The following is a 21,768-nucleotide window of genomic DNA, read 5'->3' on the forward strand; positions in this document are numbered from 1 at the left end:
AGATAGATAGATAGATAGATGGATGGATGGATGGATAGATGGATGGATAGATAGATAGATAGATAGATATATGGATAGATAGATAGTAGTTTTTTGCAGATTTTGAAGGACCCCAGCCTTCTCAGGAAGTACAGACCACTCTGCCCTTTCTTATGAAGAGTGTTCATATTTGCCGTCCAGTCCAGCTTGTCGTCCAGCTGCAGGCCCAGATATTTGTAGGACCTGACGACCTCCACGTCGACCCCCTCGATGGACACCGGTTGCAGGTGTGGCCTGATCCTTCGGAAATCCACCACTTGTTCTTGGAGGTGTTCAGCTGCAGATGGTTCGACTTGGACCACCTCACAAAGTCGTCTTTGTACTCTTGTCGCAGCCTCTCAGCATCCTCCATGCTCTCTGATGCTGGGTTGATGTATTCATCAAGACGTGCTGTGAAGAAGTGAGAATGAAGTACTCACAGGGACCCTATATACTATATTCAAACCCCAATAAGCTCCCAAAACGCTAGCTGTACTGTAGAAACACGTTTAATAGGTTACTCCGTCGTCAGGGATAAGCTTAACATAGGTTACGAATAGGTTATCCACTCGTTATCAATAAGTTGGCTGTAGGGTTCACCGTCAGCCGACGTAGCCTATATCTAACGTACCTCTACCATATTCACGTAGGTATTCACGTAGGTATTTACGTAGGTATTTACGTAGGTATTTACGTAGGTAAGTATTCACGTACTGTATTTACGTAGGTATTCATGTACGCATTCTGTATTCACGTATGTCTAACTTATGAAGCACACGTCGGGTACGTCCGGTAAGTTTGAACATGCTCAAAACATCAGCGTTCAACAACGCACCCCAGCGTAACACCGCCTGCACTTAACGAATACTACTTATACCTTACCTTATATCAACGTATACCAGCGTACTGCCGATATTTTGTATACGCCATATTTTTGTATATGTTATGCATTTGTTGGGTATTCGTCTGATACATTTTGTATTAGGAAGTGATGCGCTATCAATAGGTTAGACATGCGTATCTGTATATGTTCACTTTTCCGATCCGATGAAAAGTTGGACGTATTTGGACTCTGACAAATTTTCATATACACCAGCATACGTTTCTGCCATACAGATATGTGTGACAGGGCCTTTATACTGTTAGTTGAACAAACCAAGCTATTTAAAGATTTCTTTGGCTCCGGGAAATAGCACTAAGTACTATTTTCTGCTATTTTATACGATCAATATCAAGAAATAACTGTTGGTTACAGCCCTCATGTGATGTATTACTGCAGAAGAATTTAATGTTTTTGCTATATTTCTAATAGCTAGACATATGTTTTTGATGTTTTTAGAGCCTTTAGTCGTCAGTGATGAACAACTTCACTGCTGCAGTGACATTCACTTTACCCTCATCAGATTAGTTTTTTGATCACTCAAGGACAATAAAAGCCTCGCAGCAGACTGTGCTTTACATTTAGGGCCTAATAAACCTTAAAACAGCTCCAACTTGGATCATTAAATCTGTCAGAGTTACTGCCTCTGTTTGACCACTAGGCGGAGGTCTCATACAAACACGGGTCAATCTGTCGTTACACTGCTGCCTCATGAAGCAGGACAACCTTTTTATTTAAACCTTGTGTATTTACAAAATATCTTCCTAAACTTACAACATTTCCTAAAGGAAAGTTTAGACACTACAATGCAAAAATCACGTCCGAGATATTTAGATTTTTGTTTTGGCCCAACTTGACCTCAATCTCAACAAGGCCAAAGCCTCCAACATAACATGAAATATAAAATCAACATCGACATGAAACCTCGACTCACTTCTCAGTAAGGTCATGCAAATAAATGAATACAGAAGCTCTTTATCCAGATGATATAAACAACCTTGTTTATGTTTATTTTGTACGCAGGTTGGCTGGCACTGAGAGAAACATTGAATGTCCAGTGTTCGTTTGGAGGAGGAAACTTGGCATGTGTGTGTTTTACAACAGAACCTTGACAATGAGGTCTGTGTTGGGGGTCGTAGTTTTTGCTCCTTGCAGAAAAGAGGGAGAGGGGGGTACAGATTTGGTTTCCTGATTTCTAGGAACACCTGGACCCCATCAGCAACTCAAAACCAGCTGTTAACATCTGTCTGAGGGGGGCAGCATACACACAGAGGCAGCAGCAGCAGACTCAGGGTTTCACTAAAACTACTCAGGAGGAGTTGTGAAAAGATGTTAGTTTGGGGTTCACATCTACCACACAAGAGTGTATACAAACATACTGATGGGGTGGATAACTGTCTTAACGCCCTACTCTGCAGACCCAAACTGTAAAGGAGTTCAAACGTGTTCAAAATCTTGTTCCAGTTCCCTTTTTTAGCTTCATAATGATCATTATACCTCTGTGTTTCAGCAATAAATCAACAGACTTCAAGTCTAAGTTAATATTTCGCTGCAATTGTAGGTAGCAGAGATGACTGCTAATAAACGTATTCAGAGCTGGTTTAGCTGATGAGTTTATATGCTTTTTAAGTTTTATTACACAATGATGCACAGACTTTGAAATACAAATGTTTAGACGTCAACGTGAAAGTGCCTGCATGAATGTGTGAAAAAGACACAGCACAGACATAAAAACACTCATGCTCCTGTAAAAAGTGTGTGTGCGTGTAGAATAATCAAAATCTGTTGGCCCTGAGACACTGGACATGACTTTCACATACAGTGAAGGGCAGAACACAGACATGTAATGTGCACACAGTCAGTATTAGATAACGTATAGTTCAGTATGAAGTCTGTGTCTTTCTCACTGGGTCTTGTTCCCTGTTTGGTATAAAGATATAAGATATTGAGATTGTAATGTTATCAGACCATTTAATGGCTGTTATTTTCACTACCACTGTAATGCTTCAGAAGGGACAAACTGCACCCACCAGTAGGCGGGGAGGTGCATATTCAAATGTTATGAAAGGGTCAGAGTATGCTTAGGTTAGGTTTAGGTAAAAGATCATAGTTAGAGTAGAAATAAGTTTTCCTACATTTGTTGCGTTACGTCACTGTAGTTCCTAAAGCTACTGGTTTGTTAGGACAGAAAGGGTGTTTCACAAATATAAGTTGTCCCACATCATCTAGCACTTTTCATGTGCAAAAGATTAGCCTAAGGATAAGATTAGTATGGATTTTTGCTAACTGTGCTTAATGAATTACTTATTTGCATTTGTGCATATTTTGCCTTGATGCAGTATTTTCCAAATAACTTTCAAAGAATAGTATTCATGAACAATATTGTAAAATCCATATTGCAGCTGTCAGATGAAATCCTGCTTCTCCAAATTGTCGATTATTTAGGGGAAAAAACAAAACAACGTACATGTTTTAAACTTGGTGGTTAAAGTTGGTTAGAGATAACACAACAGTCTTTTCTCACAGAAGATATTTTGACATGTCACAGTATGAAAAGCATAGGTGCAAATGATGAAATAGCTGAATTATATTTACTGGGACACTTGAATAGAACAGAGCCATTGTTAATGTTTTTAGTAACACCTGTGCTTTTCCTACTGTGACGAATGAAAATGTCTGCAGTGAAAAAGCCTATTGTCTCTTTTTATGAGTCAGATCAAGGGAATGTTTTTACATTGATGTAGTTGTTCAATATGACTCACTTTTTACGGTCCTCTTTGGATTTCAATGAAGTCGATGTTTTACTGAATCATGTAGGTGACATATAGTTAGAAATGTAATGTGCGCACACAAAGCACTTTCAGATTGCCTCTCTGTGGGTGTATGTAGTGATGGTGGGTATAGCAGAATAATGTAATTCAGCCGCTTTATTGACATTCCAGGAATACCTCCCAGACCTAATTCCCTACCAGGAGCTGGACTTAGGTCCTCCCCCTCTCTACACGCACACACACACACACACACACACACACACACACACACACACACACACACTGAATCCCCTCAAGGAAACGGCTTCTCAGTCTGATTCACCTTCTAAATATTACTGTGGCCATGTCTTCCAAACCGAAACTGTCGAATCCATTCAACACTGAAGCTTCACTACTCGTCCTATCTATGGTATCTTAACACCCCGATGTTTTTATCGTGATCCAAACTTTGCATGTAAAACAGTCTGATGTTTCCATGATGCAGAACAACATGTGTGGGAAAAGCAGGAAAACTCTGAATCACTTTCCTGAGATAAGATACTTTGGAACCGGATTCTCCATTTATCATTCGGGAGCTACATAAATCATCAGAAGGGAAGGGATGAGAAGCAATGTAGAGCACTTTCTCCCAGTGAATACCACTTCCTTGGAAAATATGACAGAGCTATCAAAAAAACATATTTTGCATAATTACTAATGGTGGTGTTTGTTTTGCAAATGTTCTGTTGGCTTTTGAGGAGGATGACTTTGGGTACATATAAACCTAATGTTTGACATTTGAATATGTCTAGTTCATTACTAATGTATGCTACAGCAGCATACTATATGTCTAACTTTCAAATATCCAATTCAGATGAAATATCAGTATTTAGAATTCATACACTGTACACACATTTTTCAGTGACAATTTAAGCGCATGGGAAAACTAAACTCTAGGAATGTTTTGGGCAGAGTTACTTTATATATGTGAGTCTGGCATCTGTTTGGAAAGATTTGCCTCCAGCTCATCTCTGTGGGAAACAAAGCTACAATATGAATTACACTTTTGACCGGCTGTGGCACAGGATGTAGAGATGATCGGAAGAAGGTTCGGCTGCTCCAGTCGGCATGAACGAGCACTAGATTAGACGATAAGCAGTTAGGCAGTCCTGCCATCAGTCTATGAATGTGTGTGTAAATGGGTAAAAGACTAGAGTATAAATTCAAGTCCATTTATTTTACTCATAAACCCCTGCTGCTACAGAGGACTCCCCATGTGTGAGCTCATGCTCACATGTGGTTTCATATAAACACAGGGTTTCTTTCTTCTCCCTTTTCTAATGATAAATCATTACAGTGATCCTAAGTGTAGGGCGTGCTTTTGGTTTTATGACATTTTGTTGCTTTTGCGACTTGACTATAAAAGCTAGAGTCTTCTGTATCATCACTTAATGTCTGGTAAGATGTAAACTACCTTTGTTAATTCTGTCTGTCAGCTTTTCTACTTCCTTTCATCCAGTCTCCCTCTCAGTGACACACACACACACACACACACACACACACACACACACACACACACACACACACACACACACACACACACACACACACACACAGAGGTTTGGGAGAAATGGATGGATGGATGGAGGGGTAAAGGAAGGCACACACACACACACACACACACACACACACACACACACACACACACACACACACACACACACAGTGATACAGCAACACAGTGGCTCCTCCCCCCGGCGGTGCTCACGTCCACTTTCAAACATCACACCACTGCTCTAGCACCGCCCTCCTGTCAGCCTCATAGAAAATCGTCAGATGTGACTCTAACCCCATAATATTTTGCTGCCCCTCGCCCTTTACTCACATCTGCGGCGTGGCTCTGCTAACTGTCCTCTCCGTCTGATCCAGAGCCTTTTTACGCGCAAATCCATATCTGCGTACAGCATAGCTGTACAAATAAGGACAGGACATGTTTGGGATGTGGAGGGGACTCGCCGGGCTGTCCACATGTTGCTGTCTGCTGATGCTGATTCATTTTTCGCCTCAAGCAGGTAAGAAATGGGATTTTTCAAAGTACCTTTCTTACCACACAGAAAGATGTTCCAGTGTTTAAAAGTTGGTGAGGCTGATGTATTGAGTCCGGATGCACATGTAAATATCAAGCATATTCCACGAATCAGTATTTATGCCTCTCAATTAATATCTGTTTGGCATCAGTTGGGGTTTGGGTTGTTCATATATTACAAATGTAAATGTTTCCGTGAGCTTGTACAGTGAATATGACCGGTGAATGAATGGAATTACTTTGAGATGAGAAACATTTGGTTCATTCTGAATTTTATTTAAATTATCCTGTAAATTCAATAATTTTGATAACTACAATAAGGACATGGATAATAAAACAATAGAAACACTAGTTTACAATTTCGTCATATTTGAATGGAATTTACGCACTGCGTTTTGATTGGTTCCGCTCTACGATGCAACCAAACAGCCAATCACTTCTGTCGTACTGCCGGCCCGTCTCAAGTTTCAGGTGGGTGGAACAAACGCAAAAACAGGCGGTTCCTAACGAGAAAAGGGTGCAGCTAAGACACTTAATGCAGCCTCCTCTCAGCAGCTAGCTGGAGGAAATGTGATGCTGGAAAGTCTGCATTTGCCTTTTAGCTGTGCAAGTTTATCCAAAGCTATTAAGTTATTGTGTGTGTGTGTGTTGTGTGTGTGTGTCTGTGTGTGTGTGTGTGTGTGGTTAGTTATGCATATACAATATTAATACTTGATTGACAGGCACTACAATAAATGATTAAAATCTTCATTTATTGTAGTCCCACTTCATCACCATTGAGTTTGGTGGATTATTACAACATGCCATTTATTTTCATACAAATAACTTGATTGGTGAAGAAGGGAACATATTGCCCTTCAAGGTCAAACATATGATGAGAACGAACCTTGCTTCAGCCCCAATCTGCCACCTATGAACCCCCGATAATCTCAACTCTCCACCAAGAGTTTTTCAGATTAAAAGTTTTTTCCAGTGTGTGTGTGTGTGTGTGTGTGTGTGTGTGTGTGTGTGTGTGTGTGTGTGTGTGTGTGTGTGTGTGTATGTGTGTGCGTGTGCGTGCGTGCGTGAGTGTGTTAGAGGGGAATATTCACATATGCTTTCCTTCTCTTTGTTTAAAGGTCAGGCACTGGTTTGTTTAATGTATTCACTTTGTGTTTAGCATACTCCTGAAATGAGACATTGCCATGCACCGTAGTAAAGAAGAGTCTTAAAAAAGCCACAGGTTTTCTTTTCCACATAGGAGACTTTTAGACTGCGGTGACTCACAAAGACAACACTTTCTGCTATCAGTCATGTAGAAATATTCCTGAAGCATGTTGTACAAGGCTGGTGTTGCCCATTCACGGAAGTCTGCAGGCGTAACACACTGGCATCAAGGGAAAGCTACAGAGGAAATGTGCAGTCTAGATACTAACTTTCCAAAGTCTTTAACTAAGATGATCAGATATATTCTTCTTGGCATGTGGAAATCAAACCTAATTTAGCCACATTACTGTACAGCAGTATTAATTCATTACCCAATGACCTCAGTGAAAAATACAGCTACAGTGCAAACTCCGATATAAAGCAGAGTGACTATCTCCTGATGCACATTCATCCTGGTTATTTATTAACTGCTGGGTGTATGTTTGAGTCAATGCGTGCATGCATGCGTGCGTGCGTGCGTGTGTTTACTGCATGCATCTGCCATAAAAAGTCAGGAATGCATTGTGGTCACAAAGGGGGATTGTTGTTGTTCTGACGACTTGTCTAACCTCTTGTGAGTATCTGCCATTCATTCCACCAATTTCTGCCATCAAACAAGTTTTCATACATTTTTAAATGAATCATAGCAGTCTTGTGTGTAAGTGATGCGGATACTCGAATGTTCTTACATGGTGATGTTAAATAAGCATCTGGTCGATACAGTTTCTCTGCAGAAGCAATTGATGCACTCTGCTTGAGATACTGTTGAACTAGGTATTTTCAGCTGTGCCTGACAGGTTTGCAGCTTTTTGGATATGAAATACGATTGTGGTGATGGTGGACCAAAACATTTGTAACTTAAACTAAAGTAGCCATAAGGACAGCATATTGAACATTTGCTAGATGGGATTACCATGTAACATTATAGTAGATCGTAAATAAATATTGGGATTTTAAAAATAGTGAATAACTAATCACTTCTTCGTTAGCCAAACTAACCTGAACTTTACACCATAGACAATACTTCCTGTAAAGACCTAAAAGAAACCTCCTCTCCTCCTCCACTGAACAGCAGTGGAAAATGAAAACATGTGCCTGTGTAGTTAAGTCTCCACCCTCAGAGGCCGGAGTTTGACCCAGTTTTGCTTCTTCTGCAAATGAAATTAATGAACGATTCCCAAGAAGTGAAAGTGAGCAAGAGTTGCCGACTGCAGAGAAACTCTTTTTTTCTTTATGTGTCATAGCATATGTCTAGGAACAGCTGGAGCGTGCTTTGGAAACTCTTTTCCTGGAATCGACGCTGGCAGCACCCTGGCCTTCCCACCATGTGTGTGATTGTGGTTTCCCTGAAAGCATAAGTGTATGGGGTACACCAGATAAGCCTCTCAAGATCAGCCAAAGTTGTTCCCTGAATCATTGAAACCCCAGATCGAATTAATGTTTGAGAAAAGATGAGATTCAGACAACCTTTTCTTTCAGTTTTTAGAGGGTGTTGACTCGTGTTGGCAAGCCCAGTATTGAGAAAGCATCCTCTCTCTATTTTACAATTTCTTGGATCACCACTCTATTGTAATAAGTCAAACCTGTACTGTCACTTTGTTAACTGTCATTACTCAACCACACGCTCAACTTGACAGACTTCCTTGTGTTTCGTATCTCCGCCTCGATCTGTGGGTGACCATGGTGATGCTGTTATGAAAAAATGTCTCTCTGGGACCAATCAGCAACCGGTGGTGTGATTGTTCAACTCCTCCCACGCTATTGTCTTAAAGGGCTAGTTTGTCATGTCCGCAGCCTCCAGGTCACAGGAGAGACTGGCAGTGCAGAGGTGATGGAGGATGACACCCACTTGAGTATGAATGGCCTTTGTTGGTTTCACATGTGCCTTCATGTTGATGCCTTCTTTGCTTTGTCTTGGGGCAAGACCTCTGAGACCGAAATGACCCGTGGTCAATCTAAGGTCATATCACTTTTAGCTCTGTTCAATACCTGAAATGTGTCAAAGCAACGAGTAACAGAGGTGTGTGGTTGGGTTGAACCTGCTTTTCATCACATTACCATTAAGTGTATATATAGTACACCATAGCATGTAATGAAGTAGATCAACAAAAGATAACACCTAGTATGTCTTCGCTGATTAGTGGAGATTACTGCCAAAGTTCCTCCTATTTATAATCTTTTCTTTCATTTGTTTTTTCTCTACTATACATCTCTTATTTGCTCTATTGATTTATTGTCCAAAAGTAAAGTGAAATTAAGTGATGTTTAATTGATTTGTGGGTATGACTGTATGTGTGTGTCATACAGGAATAAAGAAAGATAGGATCATTTTGTGTTCCCTCGAAGGAAGGGCCTTGTGTGTCCAAAGACTTCCCATTAAAGTCTTACTACTTCATATATTGTTCTAGCATGAGTCAGGGAACCACACAGTGTTGCCATCTTAATTGGAAGTCAAGCAAAGAGTAAGAGGTGTGGTTTTCACAGTTATATGAACGTTCGTGGCCTTCAAGTTCAGTCATTTTCAGTTAAATATTAACCACACAATTTTGTGTTGACACAAACTCCCATTCCTAGAAGGTGCAGCTCATAATGTCAGCAGGTTGTCCTCATTTCACACTGTAATTTTCTTTATCACTCACAGATGCAGCCTTCACGTGCAGCTCCGCTCAGTTAAGGTGTGGAAATGGGAGGTGTGTCACCCGCAGGTGGATTTGTGATGGAACTGACGATTGTGGTGATGGAACTGATGAACTGCCTGCAACCTGTGGTAAGATATTTCATTACGAGTGACATGAAATTAAATACATGTGAATAGGAATGCAACTAGGTATTATTTTCACTATCTATTAATACATGTATATATATAAAAAATGTTTTTTTAAATGGTAATGAAATAACTTCATTTTTAGAATAGTCAATTGATAATTATACATTTTATTTTCTGTCAATTTACTAATAAATGATTCAACTGATTGTTGCACTAATCAATACAAAATATGAAATAAATCAAGCACAGAACCATCATCTTGACCTGCTCATAACATAAAGTCATGTGACGCAGAAACACAAGCTAACACTGCACACTGTACAACAATAGTTTCATTCAAGTCCATGGTTGTTGAGTTTTACTAAATACTATACATTTATTCACAGGCTTTATATCTTTGTTACCACTTGAGATCATTTCAGTTATACTTCCTGTTTCTATCCTCAGCGACCAAAACATGTCTGCAGTCAGAGTACAACTGCGGCGGTGCCACAAACCAGTGTGTACCGGTGGCCTGGCACTGTGACGGCAGAGTTGAATGTGACAACGGAGCTGATGAGAAAAACTGCAGTAAGTTTTATATATAACTATTTCACACTTCACAACACACTTAAACATTGGAAACAATAAACACTTAATAGATTAAAAAAAACAATACATTCTTTTGAAAATAAGTGATTTCCTGATTTTTCTGCAGAAGTACGGTGTTGTGTAGGAATTCATTTAGTTTAAGATAAGATAAGATACACGTTATTGATCCCACACAGGGGAATGGAAGTGTCTCAACAGCAAAATAAAGTAAACAGATACATAGTGTGAATAATTTACCATAAAACTAAAATAGATACCACATTCATTATGAGCATTTACTGTACAATATGGTTATTGAGACACCTTATCTAAATAGTTACTACAAAGTGTTTTGACTACAAATATTTCGAAACAAATATAGGTTATTATAACAATAAATAAATAAATGTTTGTGTTGTTTTTAATGTGAAATTCACATCTCTCTTCTCCCCCTCCCGCCTCACCACAGCGACCAAACAATGCAGCCCTGATGAGTTTAGCTGTGCCAACGGCCAGTGTATATCCCCCACTTTCGTTTGCGACAGCGAAAACGACTGTTTAGACGGCTCAGATGAGGCTTCCTGCCCCAAACCCAGCTGCACTTCTCATTCCTTCCAGTGCAACAACTCAGTGTGTGTGCCGGAGTTATGGCACTGCGATGGAGACGAGGACTGTTCCGACGGGTCGGACGAGTGGCCGCAGAACTGCGTGGGACGGCAGCCTAAGAAGACAGCGGTGCCCTGCAGCGTCCACGAATTCCAGTGTGCAAATGGGGAGTGTGTCCGCAGCGGCTGGAAGTGTGACGGAGGCAATGACTGTCATGATCGATCAGACGAGGTCAACTGCAGTGAGTTGGCTTTTATTCTCGTGTTGTTTATTCCGTAGAATTTTTCATTCTATCCATCTTCTCTTCTGTAAACCTATTTCTCTTTGATACATCTTCTCTGACTCAGTGTTCACTTTAATAGACAACTGAGCCTGATGTGGCCTATTCATGCTTGAGCACACATAATATCATGTTGCCCTCCAGGGCCACCTGCTCAGTATCATCAATATTGACACAATAAACCATGTCAGCGAGGATTTTCTCCTCATTCTGTGTCATCTGATTCATCTCTCTGTCTCATTTCACTCTCTCTTTTTCTTGTTTTCATCCTTTTGCCTTCTTTTTCTAGGTCGTCCTACTTGTCGCCCAGATGAGTTCCAGTGTGATGACGGTGCCTGTATCCATGGCAGTCAGCAATGTGACCAACTGCCCGACTGCAGGGACTCCAGTGATGAGATGGGCTGCCACATAGGTGACTGTTTTACCCACTTATCTAACTGTATACAGATGCTAATATTTTCTTCCTTAAAATCAATGGAAAGGTCATAACGGTTTTTGCAAAAGAGTCTCGTACCACTAGATTACAGTTAAATTCACACGCTCCTGTTCGTATCCACAGAAAATACATGTGAAGGCCCCACCAAGTTCAAGTGTGGCAGCGGGGAGTGTATCAGCATAGAGAAAGTGTGTGACAAACAGAGAGACTGCAGAGACCGGTCTGATGAACCTGTCAAAGAGTGTGGTAAGTGAAATCTTATTATACCATCCAACCAACAGCCAAAGATCATCATACCAGGAAGTGTATCAAATTCTGCGTGGCCTAGATAGTTTGTGGTTTGAATGAGTTAGTGCACCATCAACTTGAGCTACCATTAGGAACATACTTGTCATCAATTCTGTGTAAGCTCTGTGTATCTGGTCTCCACAGACAAAAATGAGTGTTTGACTAGAACTGATGGATGCTCCCAATTCTGCAACGACCTAAAGATTGGCTACAACTGCTCCTGCCGTGCCGGATACAGGCTGAAGATGGACAAGAAAACCTGTGAAGGTGAGAGGAGGGAGTCTGACAATTAAAATGATAATGATATTAGAAACTTGCCAACTGCTATCTCTCAATTTGCCCAATCACCATCTTTCCTCCACTTGCAGACATTGATGAATGTGGTGAGCCTGACACTTGCAGTCAGATCTGCATCAACCTGCCCGGCAGCTACAAGTGTGATTGCAAAGAGGGCTACAAGATCGACCCCGTGAGCAAGACATGCAGGGCTGAATCAGGTAATTTTTGAAAGAAAGAAGAGTAGCTGTCCCATCTGACAAATGACAGATATGAATGACCTTTAGATTTGTAGTGCTATCTGAAACATCTTTTATTCCTTTCTCTTTTGTGTCCTCCAGGCACTGTACCCACCCTCTACTTTACCAATAGACACGAGGTGAGGAAGATGACGGTGGACCGCAAAGAGTACGTCCGTCTGATCCCCCAGCTGAAAAACGTGGTGGCTCTGGACATGGACATGCCTAACAAGAGGATCTTCTGGTCTGACCTGTCTCTGAAGAAAATCTACAGGTTAGAAAGACTCTGAAACTTTATGGATCTGTTTCTGTGTCTGTGTCGAGGATGGTTTAGTACAGGGGAAACCTTTGGTTTAAGTACGATCTTATCATTACATCAGGACGTCTGTATCTATAACTCTGTACTACATTTGATTTGAAAGCATTGTCTGTCTCTAAAGTAAAACTCTCCACCCTTGTCTGCCTCCCGACAGCTCCAACATAGATGTGGCCGGTAACTCCTCTTACCACACTGTAGTGATTGACAGTGAGATTGAGGCCCCAGAGGGCATTGCGGTGGATTGGATCCATGGCAACATCTACTGGACTGACAGTGTCTTGAAGACTATCTCTGTGGCAACGATAGATGGCAGCAAGAGGAAGACCCTGATCACAAAAAACCTGGATAAGCCAAGATCCATCACAGTCGACCCTGTAAAAAAGTAAGTCAAAGTTTCAGACAGGTAGCAGATCTGGGATATTTCTTTTTTCAGCAATTTATACAATCATATTCACAATTGTGCTACTTTACTTCTCTATTTCTTTCCATCTTCTTTATCTATATATTTTAGATAATTTAACAAAAGAAAAAAATACAAAAGAAAATCATATCAGCTTGCAGAATTAATTGTAATAGCGTAAAACAAAGGTACAAATAAGGAAAAAAAGGATTTATAATAATACAAATGGGGTATGGGTTAGGGGAAGGGAGTTGTGTGTGAACGTGTGTAATGGTATCAGTGTGTGTATACAGTAAGTATAAAGAGATGAGATGAGAAAGATGCATCTATGATTCTGGATGAATCGAATAATTTAGATCACTGTACTGTATTAATATAGCCCTGGCAGGGCTCTACCTTATGTTCTTCCACCTTCTCAGTCCATATATTGTATTTTTGGGGTTTAACCACCTAATTGGGATGCATTTAATTGCTGCTGTTAGCAATGTTTGTAAAATATATATATTTTTAACTCTTCCATTAATGCCTTCCGGTATTACTCCCAGTAATGCCAACTTTGGATCTTTTGTGATATTTTGGGTGAAAAAGTTATTTAAAGGCCTCAATCTTCCCAAAATTTTCTTAATTTAGAGCATGTCCAAATTATGTTGGTATTGTTGCCAATTTGGGCACAATTTCTCCAACATTTATTTGAGAGTGTTGGGGCCCTTTAAGCCACTATTTCTGTTGTCCAACTGGTAATTACTTCCATTTGAATTCTTTCCATGCATTTTAATTGTTTGAATGTATTTTGTATTGGGATGAACTGGAGCTTTTTTGAGTGATTTATTTTTTCTAATGTTTTTTTTCTTCTGTGTCCTCTTTAGTTTTATGTACTGGACAGACTGGGGTGAGGAGGCCAAGATAGAGAAGAGTGGGTTGAATGGAGCGGATCGCGTTGCCTTAGTGACCGATAACATCATGTGGCCCAATGGCATCACCCTGGGTAAGCAGAGAGTCATGGATGCACTGAATGGAAACCAATAGCTTCCTCTCCAACTGTATAATGAGCACACAGTTATATTGACCAGTGAAGTATCTATAATATGTCTGGCTGTGTTTCCCTCTGGACAGACATGGTCAACCAGCGTCTGTACTGGGTGGACTCCAAGATGCACACGTTGTCCAGCATCGATGTGAACGGAGGGACACGACACCGTCTAATTTTCAGTGAGGAAAAGCTCTCCCACCCCCTCGCTGTTACTGTCTTTGAGGTTAGTGACGTCAATGTTTCCCCAGATGGGAATTAAGTCATTAAAGAATAAAGGTGTTTAATGTGATTTATTGGGTGGTTGATGTAATTAGCTAAAAGGGATGCTCAGAATGAATCATTTAAATAGAAAATATTAACATATGATTTGCCTCAAATAACAAAATAATTCAAAGGAAAGGGACGTCTGTCATAAATAACTAACTCACAAGTTTCATCACGATACAATATTGTATACATTCTTTGGACAACGACACGATATTTGGTGGTATCACAAAGTCTGCCACGATATTATTTCGATTCAGGGGCTTGTGATCGAAATTACCAGTCAGTCTGTAATCCAGTTCATGCATGGTGAGCGTTGTCTAGCTGAAATGGTTTAGAAGTACAAAGCCAGAGTTAAGTGAAGCCTCTAAATTTGGATCAGTAGTGCTAATTCTTAATCAGTCCTTATTATTAATCCATTTTTGTTTGAGGGAATTAGAGTAAATTATTAATGAAATATCTATTATATGTCTGGCTGTGAACAAGATAATGTTGTTAAACTTTTTACTCAAGTTACATTTCTCTGTTTAACAGGAGAAAGTCTTTTGGACAGACATGAGCAACGTTGCTGTTTTTAGTGCCAACCGCCTGACGGGGAAGGACATCACTCAGCTGGCAACGGACCTGAATCAGCCAGAGGACATCGTAATGTACCACAACCTCAGGCAGCCAATAGGTACAGAATCATTACTCAATCTGAGAGCTGTTGTAACAAACAAACAAACTGTTAAGGCCATATACAGATTTCTAATGCGTCTTGTACCCACCTTTAGGTACAAACTGGTGCAGAGAGAGTAACAGTATGAATGGAGGATGCGAGTTTCTGTGCCTCCCTGCCCCTGTGATCAACGAGCACTCTCCTAAATACACCTGCGCCTGTCCTGACCACATGACCATGGGACCTGACATGAGGAAATGTGTGACAGGTAGCTGTCCCCTGCACATGCCACTACAAATAAACTGAAAGGTAACAATGAATCATTAGGCTAACCTTTACATTTACTTTCCCAGCAGCCTCAGTTGCCCCTCCTGCCGAAAACAAAACTGCTGCACCGCTCCTGCCTAAAGCTCCCACTAAGCCTGCTCCTCCCAGACGGCCTTCTCCTACCACTGCTACAACTACAACTACCACCAGAGCTACCTCAAAACCCACAACTATCTCAGCTAGCCAGCCCACACAGCAGCCTGCCGCCACTGCTAAAGGTACAGAAAGGGGTTTTGGATAACTGCTGGAAAAACTCAGTGTTTGGTGAAGTGATTACAAAATATCTGCAACAAGTCCAGAAAATTCAGATCAGAGTTCTTAATTTTTTCTTTTTCTATGGCCTCATATCAAAGGAAAAAAGGGAAGCTGAGTAAAAAAAAAACAGCTTGAGAGATGACTTATGTGTTATGTGTTATGTATATGTTATATGTTCGCAATGAAATGTGTAAGCACGTAGACCTTAGCATTTAGCTCAAAGCATCGCTGTGCCTGAGTACAGCCTGTAAGAGCATGGCTTTAGTCTTAGTTAAAGATTGTTTGTAGCCAGATAACTCATAATTTATAGTTATTCTCATGTAGCCTACAGTAAATATTAGGCAATAACCAACAACCTGGTTAGCTTAGCTTAGCAAAAAACATAGAAACAGTGAAAGATTCTCTGTCCAAAGGTAACTAAATCCGCCTATCAGCAACTCTAAAATGTACAAATTAACCTGTAATATCTCATTTGCATAATGTGTGGTTATCTGTTGGACTCACAATTTCTTGACTGGGTGCAGTGACTTCATTGAGTCTCCACTCTTTGCTTAGCTAAGCTAACCATCTTCTGGTAGCCTAGTAGCTTCATAAAGTATTTACCTACAGACAAGAGTAGTATTGATCTTCTCATCTAACTGTAAGAAATTATATAAAGAAAACAATCTATTTTCTGCTTTTTCAGGTAACAGATTGGCAGCCTTGCCCAAAGAAGCCCCCTCATCCCACCCTGTTGCTCTCTATGTTGTGTTGCCAATACGTAAGTTTCACATTTCAGCTCTTCAACCTGTTTAATCTGCACTCATTTTTACTACTTCCCCTGAACTCCCAAAGTGACCTTCGACTCCTCTTTTGCTCTGCAGTGGTCATGTCCCTGCTGGTCTTTGGAGCAGTCATGCTGTGGAGACACTGGCGTCTGAAGAACACCAACACCATACACTTTGACAATCCAGTGTACCAGAAAACCACAGAGGACGAGCTACACATCTGCAGGAACAACTCTGAAGGCTACGTTTATCCTCAGGTATGTTCACTTTGATACTAAGTCACTTTATTGTTAACTGAATATAGTCTCTATAATATATAAATATATAATTTTACAGCTGTGCTTCATTAATGTTCTTTTATTTTTTTGCAGAGGCAAATGCTGAGCATGGAGGACGAGGATGTTGCTTGACCCAAAGATAAAGAAGACACTAGCTTTATTTAAAGTGATATCTTTATGATGAAAACATGAACAAACAAAAGGCCATTTATTTTCTACTGCTGCTGCTTATCAGCCTCTTGCCTTTCACCTCAAGTGAGCTCATTTCGTGGCTTATGTTTCTGACCGCAGAACTGTGCCGTCCAAGTCTGAAGAAAGAAAAAGAAATAACGATCTATGAAACTTTAGTATGATAAAATAGAGTAGAACTGCAGGATGCCATTTAGTCAGACCAAAAAATGGTTTCTAAATTAGGGACTAATGCATGGTTTCAGAAGATGATGCTCTAAATCCCAGAGCCGTGACTCTTTTGTAGCTACCTGAACAATATCTTACTTTGCCACCAACACATCGCCTCATTTTGTTCATTAAATATATCGATGCATAAGTCACAAGTTCTGCAAGTTTGACTTGAAAAGCCTGACCTATACTTTTTTAACACTCATGTGTGCCTTCCATCTCTACTCTGGTAATTTAGTAAAGTTTATTGGATGTACAGTACATAAATGCCTTGCTGACCACGCTACCTTCCAAACCAGTTTCTGTGGTAGTTAATGCTTTAATGCTTTAGTGCTTTAGCTCCAGGCAGTGAACGCCTTCATGATTACACTGTGGCCTTGTCTTCTCCTGCATACAGAGTTGTATATTTAGTTGGCTCCCATATCAGAGGCATTTTTCTTAATCATCCAACATGTCTCCAATGTAGTTCCCATTTAAATCAGTACTGTTATGTCGTGTATGTTTTCCTTTAGTGACCCATCTCCCAACGAGGGAGTGTGGAGATGGTTTGCATTGTAAATGAAAAAGCTGCTGAGTTTTCTGAAGTCAACCAAAAATGAAGAAAATCTTCTATTTTAAATGAAGATAATGAGGTAAAAAGCCATTTTAGGTGATGACTTATACCACTGTAAATAATTTCTGTAAGTATTTTGTAAAACTCTTAAGTTCACTCTGGTGTTGCCTTTTTACATTTGTAAATTTTAATCAAGAAATGTACATATGTAAGAGATTCTTTTATTTATTTATGGAAATATATGAGTAAAGGTTTTTGATTGTGGTCATCTGGCTGTAAATACTGTAATAGTTTATGTTAGCATCTACCACAGTGTATTGTTATTGTTCTAGCTAAGCCAGTCAAACCATTACATTGTACAGCGGTTTTTCTAACTTATGTTCAAACAAGTTATTTTACATAATTTATTTTTGCTGTTACTATGACTTTTGTTTTCACTGTGAGATTAAGGCACATACTGTCACAAAATGTATGTGTGGACAAGAATTGTTGTGCATAAACATCCTGCCTGTTAATGCACATTGCTTTGTTCGTTTTTGGTTGTGTTGGTCTTTTTTAAATAAAATAAAAATCATCTTTTAAAACCTGTGTTTCTCTTTAATGAATGTCGGTTTTACTACTAGGAAATGAGGTATCATGACTGAACTAAGCTAGGACGTGGTAGAGAAAGCGCTGTGTCATTCGATGCAAGCCTGATGATTAGATTATATTAGAACACGAGATATAAACTGATCTCGGTACTAAATGTTTTGCAGAGCTCTTCACTGACAAAGCTGATTATTCTTGGTACAATGGATGTCCGTGAAACCTGTTCCTCGTCTTGTTGCCTGGAAACGTTGCCATTGCTCTCTATCTGCAACACAATACAAGCGCCATCAGTCTTCGTCTGAAGAGCAGATTTGTTATCACATGATGGGGAATTTGATGTTCTTGTGCCTAAGATAACATAAACAAATGTGTTTACTCTCATTTCAATGATCTGCTGGTTTCACCTGATGGTTTTGTTTAAACAGAAAGGCACTGGCTTCAGTAGCATCCACAGTGTCTCCTAGCTTGTGTCTGTCTGCTGATTAAAGGGGAACGATTTTGCTACTAAAACATGAGTAGATGTTTTTTATTATAGTCCGGTCGTTTTAAATGACTAACACTGATCTGGGTTTGGGTTTGGAAAAGATGTCATGAGCAGTTTCCTTTTTTCCTCTTTTATCAACATCCCTAGCATTTCATTATGTTTCCTCATTGGCTAAAGATAAATTTAACATTGAAGTATAATTCAAAAGAGGCATTTAAGAAAGAGAAATGTAAGGGAGCTGATTGAATAGTCCAAGATTGCCTGACACACCCGTAAAAGCAAAGAACCAGCAAACATCCTCTCACTAATCTAATAAACCTCCTCCATAATTCATGTTTATTAATGGTTCCTCTCTCTGCTCTGTCTACCACAAAGCATCAGCGTGCAGTGGGTGTTCAGGAAGAAGTGGCGTATGTATCAACCGCAACTAGGAAGTGATCTTTCAACAAGATACAACCTTCACAACAGAAAGTAGGCTATAATAATAATACTTTCTTTTTTTTTTACTCAGGATATGTCATTGTTATTATTATATATATCATATCAGTTGATGCTCAGGTGAGTGCACGCATGACCAAAAGACTGGAGGAACAGGATTTTTATGCTAGAGGTCGTGGCGTGGCAAATGTTTCACCTGAAGACACTGATCGTTGTTAAATTTCTTCTACCTTCATAATGCTTTAGCAATGCATCTGTAGACTAGATCTTACAGAATAAAAGCCTATTTCTAAGCTAGCAGCTGAGATGACTGCAGGGAAAGTGTTTTACAAAAAGCAAAGTGTTCTGTTGACAAAGAATATAATATATTTTTATTCAAAATCTCTCATGACGCACACTAGGTTTAGAATGACAATGGTTTAGAGACATAAAAGAAATGACTGAATGGCTTTAGGACCTTGAGTTTTGTCTGTGTGTGTGTGTGTGTGTGTGTGTGTGTGTGTGTGTGTGTGTGTGTGTGTGTGTGTGTGTGTGTGTGTGTGTGTGTGTGTGTGTGTGTGTGACACAGACAGAGGGCTGGGCTTGACGTCAGAGACAGGCCCTGTTCAGGGTCAGGCTGCACTGCCATCAGCTTATTTCACTGGGAAGCTGTGGTATGTTGTCTTTCAGGAACTGAGATCCACATTCCACCGTAAAGGACTCCACGCCCAACAGCATCACATCTGATGAAGGCCAAATGGTGTCGGTAGTTTTGTGCATCCACTTTACTTTTGATTGTGTTTGAGATTCTGGATAGAATTCTCATTTCAACCATCACTAGGGCTAATTGCATCTTACTTGTCCTAGTGGCATCATTGTTGACAGTTTGCTATACTAATTAGCCTGAGTATCATTGTGGGCCGTACACGTGAGGCAATAGGCAGATACACCTGAGGCTCAGGTGACAAATGAAACCTGTCCCTTGCCATCCTCTTGTCATCCAAATCATCTCCTCACCTCACTATTTACATATGTTCGCTGCCTTCCCATTGGCCAGCTGGCAAAAAAGGGTGGAGTTACATCTCACACCACCGACTCGTAAGCAAAGGGGATGTCCGAAAATTGACAGCGGAAGCTGGAGTGGGGGGGGGGCAGATGGTGGATAGATATTTCCCTATGTTACCAAACAGGGAACCAACCTTCCTGATGATCATGTAACAACAACAGCCTGTTTGATCTCTGCCTGACAACATGAAGGACGAACAACCTGAAACACAGAATCTCCGGCCGCGGGAGGCAGGAGGATGCAGCTGATGCAGTACTTGTGATGTAAATGATCAAACTGAGGACGATCTACTGTATCAGTGAAAGGTGATGAAAGTGATGAGCAGCTCTGTTGGGTATCCAGTATCAATTCCAAAACTAGCACTGACATCCGTTAAATCTCACTAATATCTCTTTCCCTCGGAGCAACCATGCTGAGCTCAACTGCTCTGACCCTGACTTCTTTCCACTCTAAACACAGGTACACAGTGGTACTCAGGTGACTAACCAGAGGAGGCCACAGAGTGTGATTCAAAGCTGTCTTTCCCATGACACCACATATTGGTCTATGATGGATTTAATGTCATCTTTTTGTTCAGATGTTTTAAGAAACCCTAGTTCACCTCATCTGAGTTCACCCTTATGGTCAGGGGCCTGAATAGAGATGTTACTCTGACAGCATATTCCTCTGGGCCTCCATTTGTATTCAATATAATAATCCTGTTGAAAGTTGGATCATCTTCAGATGTCGACCACTTGGAGTTGTCACTGCCTTTTAGAGCTGAAACTTACACTTATATTTTAATTATTGATCACTCTGTAGAATTGTTTCTTGACGTATCAACTCATTTGAAAGGCTGGAACCAGACAATGTTTCTATTTTCTTTTTCTTTTAATCATTTCATCTCTTTTGCCTTTCTGTCCAGCTGACCTGGTTGCTGCAGTACATTTTAAATTCAAAACTATATCAATCATTGACTAATGCTCAAGGCTTGAGCTAACATGAATTCATTCAATAATGAAGTTATACGTTTACAGTTAGGAAATAATGTAAAGAGAATATCTTTCCATATGTTTGTGTTGGACCTCAGCCTCTGTAGGGGGATCCTCTATAATCCTTATCACATGAGCTAGTGACGGAGAGGTAAACATACTACAGGTGGTTGAAGCTGAAGGGAATACACTAATGTTTACATTAAGGAAAAATGCTCTTCCTGTAGCTACAGATTGATTTGGACTGTGAAGTCGACATTTAAACCCAAATATTTGTAGATACTAACCTCGACTGCGAAAAGCAACATAATGCTGACAAATTGGGAAGTGGGTAAATGTCCTGCCTTTTATTAACTGTGTCAAATCAAGTCTTTATGGGGTGGTTACTTTAGCTCATATCCTGTGTGAACACAACATGTTTGAGGTGTGGTTATCTCATTTATAGCTCAGATATGTCATGTCTCATTACATAAACAGAGTCCAGATAAGGAGAACCAAACCTATATGGACAAAAGGAGGGAGATATTGGAAAAGACTGATCTCCATCTGGCCCTCAGAAACACACATTGACACGCCTCTGTTATGTCACTGTGTACTTCACTGCCTTTCTG

At 40.2% G+C, this 21,768-nt stretch overlaps 1 protein-coding gene across 2 annotated transcripts; it reads left to right on the forward strand.

The window, feature by feature from the left end:
- The first annotated feature begins 5,522 nt into the window (after positions 1 to 5,522).
- On the forward strand, positions 5,523 to 18,215 carry ldlrb (low density lipoprotein receptor b). 2 transcript variants are annotated; one of them, XM_029436631.1, is made up of 18 exons: positions 5,523 to 5,720; positions 9,561 to 9,686; positions 10,134 to 10,256; positions 10,726 to 11,103; positions 11,432 to 11,554; positions 11,702 to 11,824; positions 12,011 to 12,133; positions 12,235 to 12,363; positions 12,484 to 12,655; positions 12,855 to 13,082; positions 13,967 to 14,085; positions 14,214 to 14,353; positions 14,929 to 15,070; positions 15,168 to 15,320; positions 15,406 to 15,597; positions 16,320 to 16,394; positions 16,498 to 16,658; positions 16,773 to 18,215. In XM_029436631.1, exons 1-18 carry the CDS (start codon positions 5,639 to 5,641, stop codon positions 16,809 to 16,811), a joined length of 2,628 nt encoding a protein of 875 aa, XP_029292491.1. In that variant the 5' UTR covers positions 5,523 to 5,638; the 3' UTR covers positions 16,812 to 18,215. The 2 variants fall into 2 exon arrangements, with proteins under 2 accessions (XP_029292491.1, XP_029292500.1); XM_029436640.1 differs by having other exon boundaries at positions 15,409 to 15,597.
- Positions 18,216 to 21,768: the final 3,553 nt, after the last annotated feature.

This window comes from Cottoperca gobio, chromosome 1 (genome assembly GCF_900634415.1).
Source record: "Cottoperca gobio chromosome 1, fCotGob3.1, whole genome shotgun sequence".
Taxonomy (NCBI): Eukaryota; Metazoa; Chordata; class Actinopteri; order Perciformes; family Bovichtidae; genus Cottoperca; species Cottoperca gobio.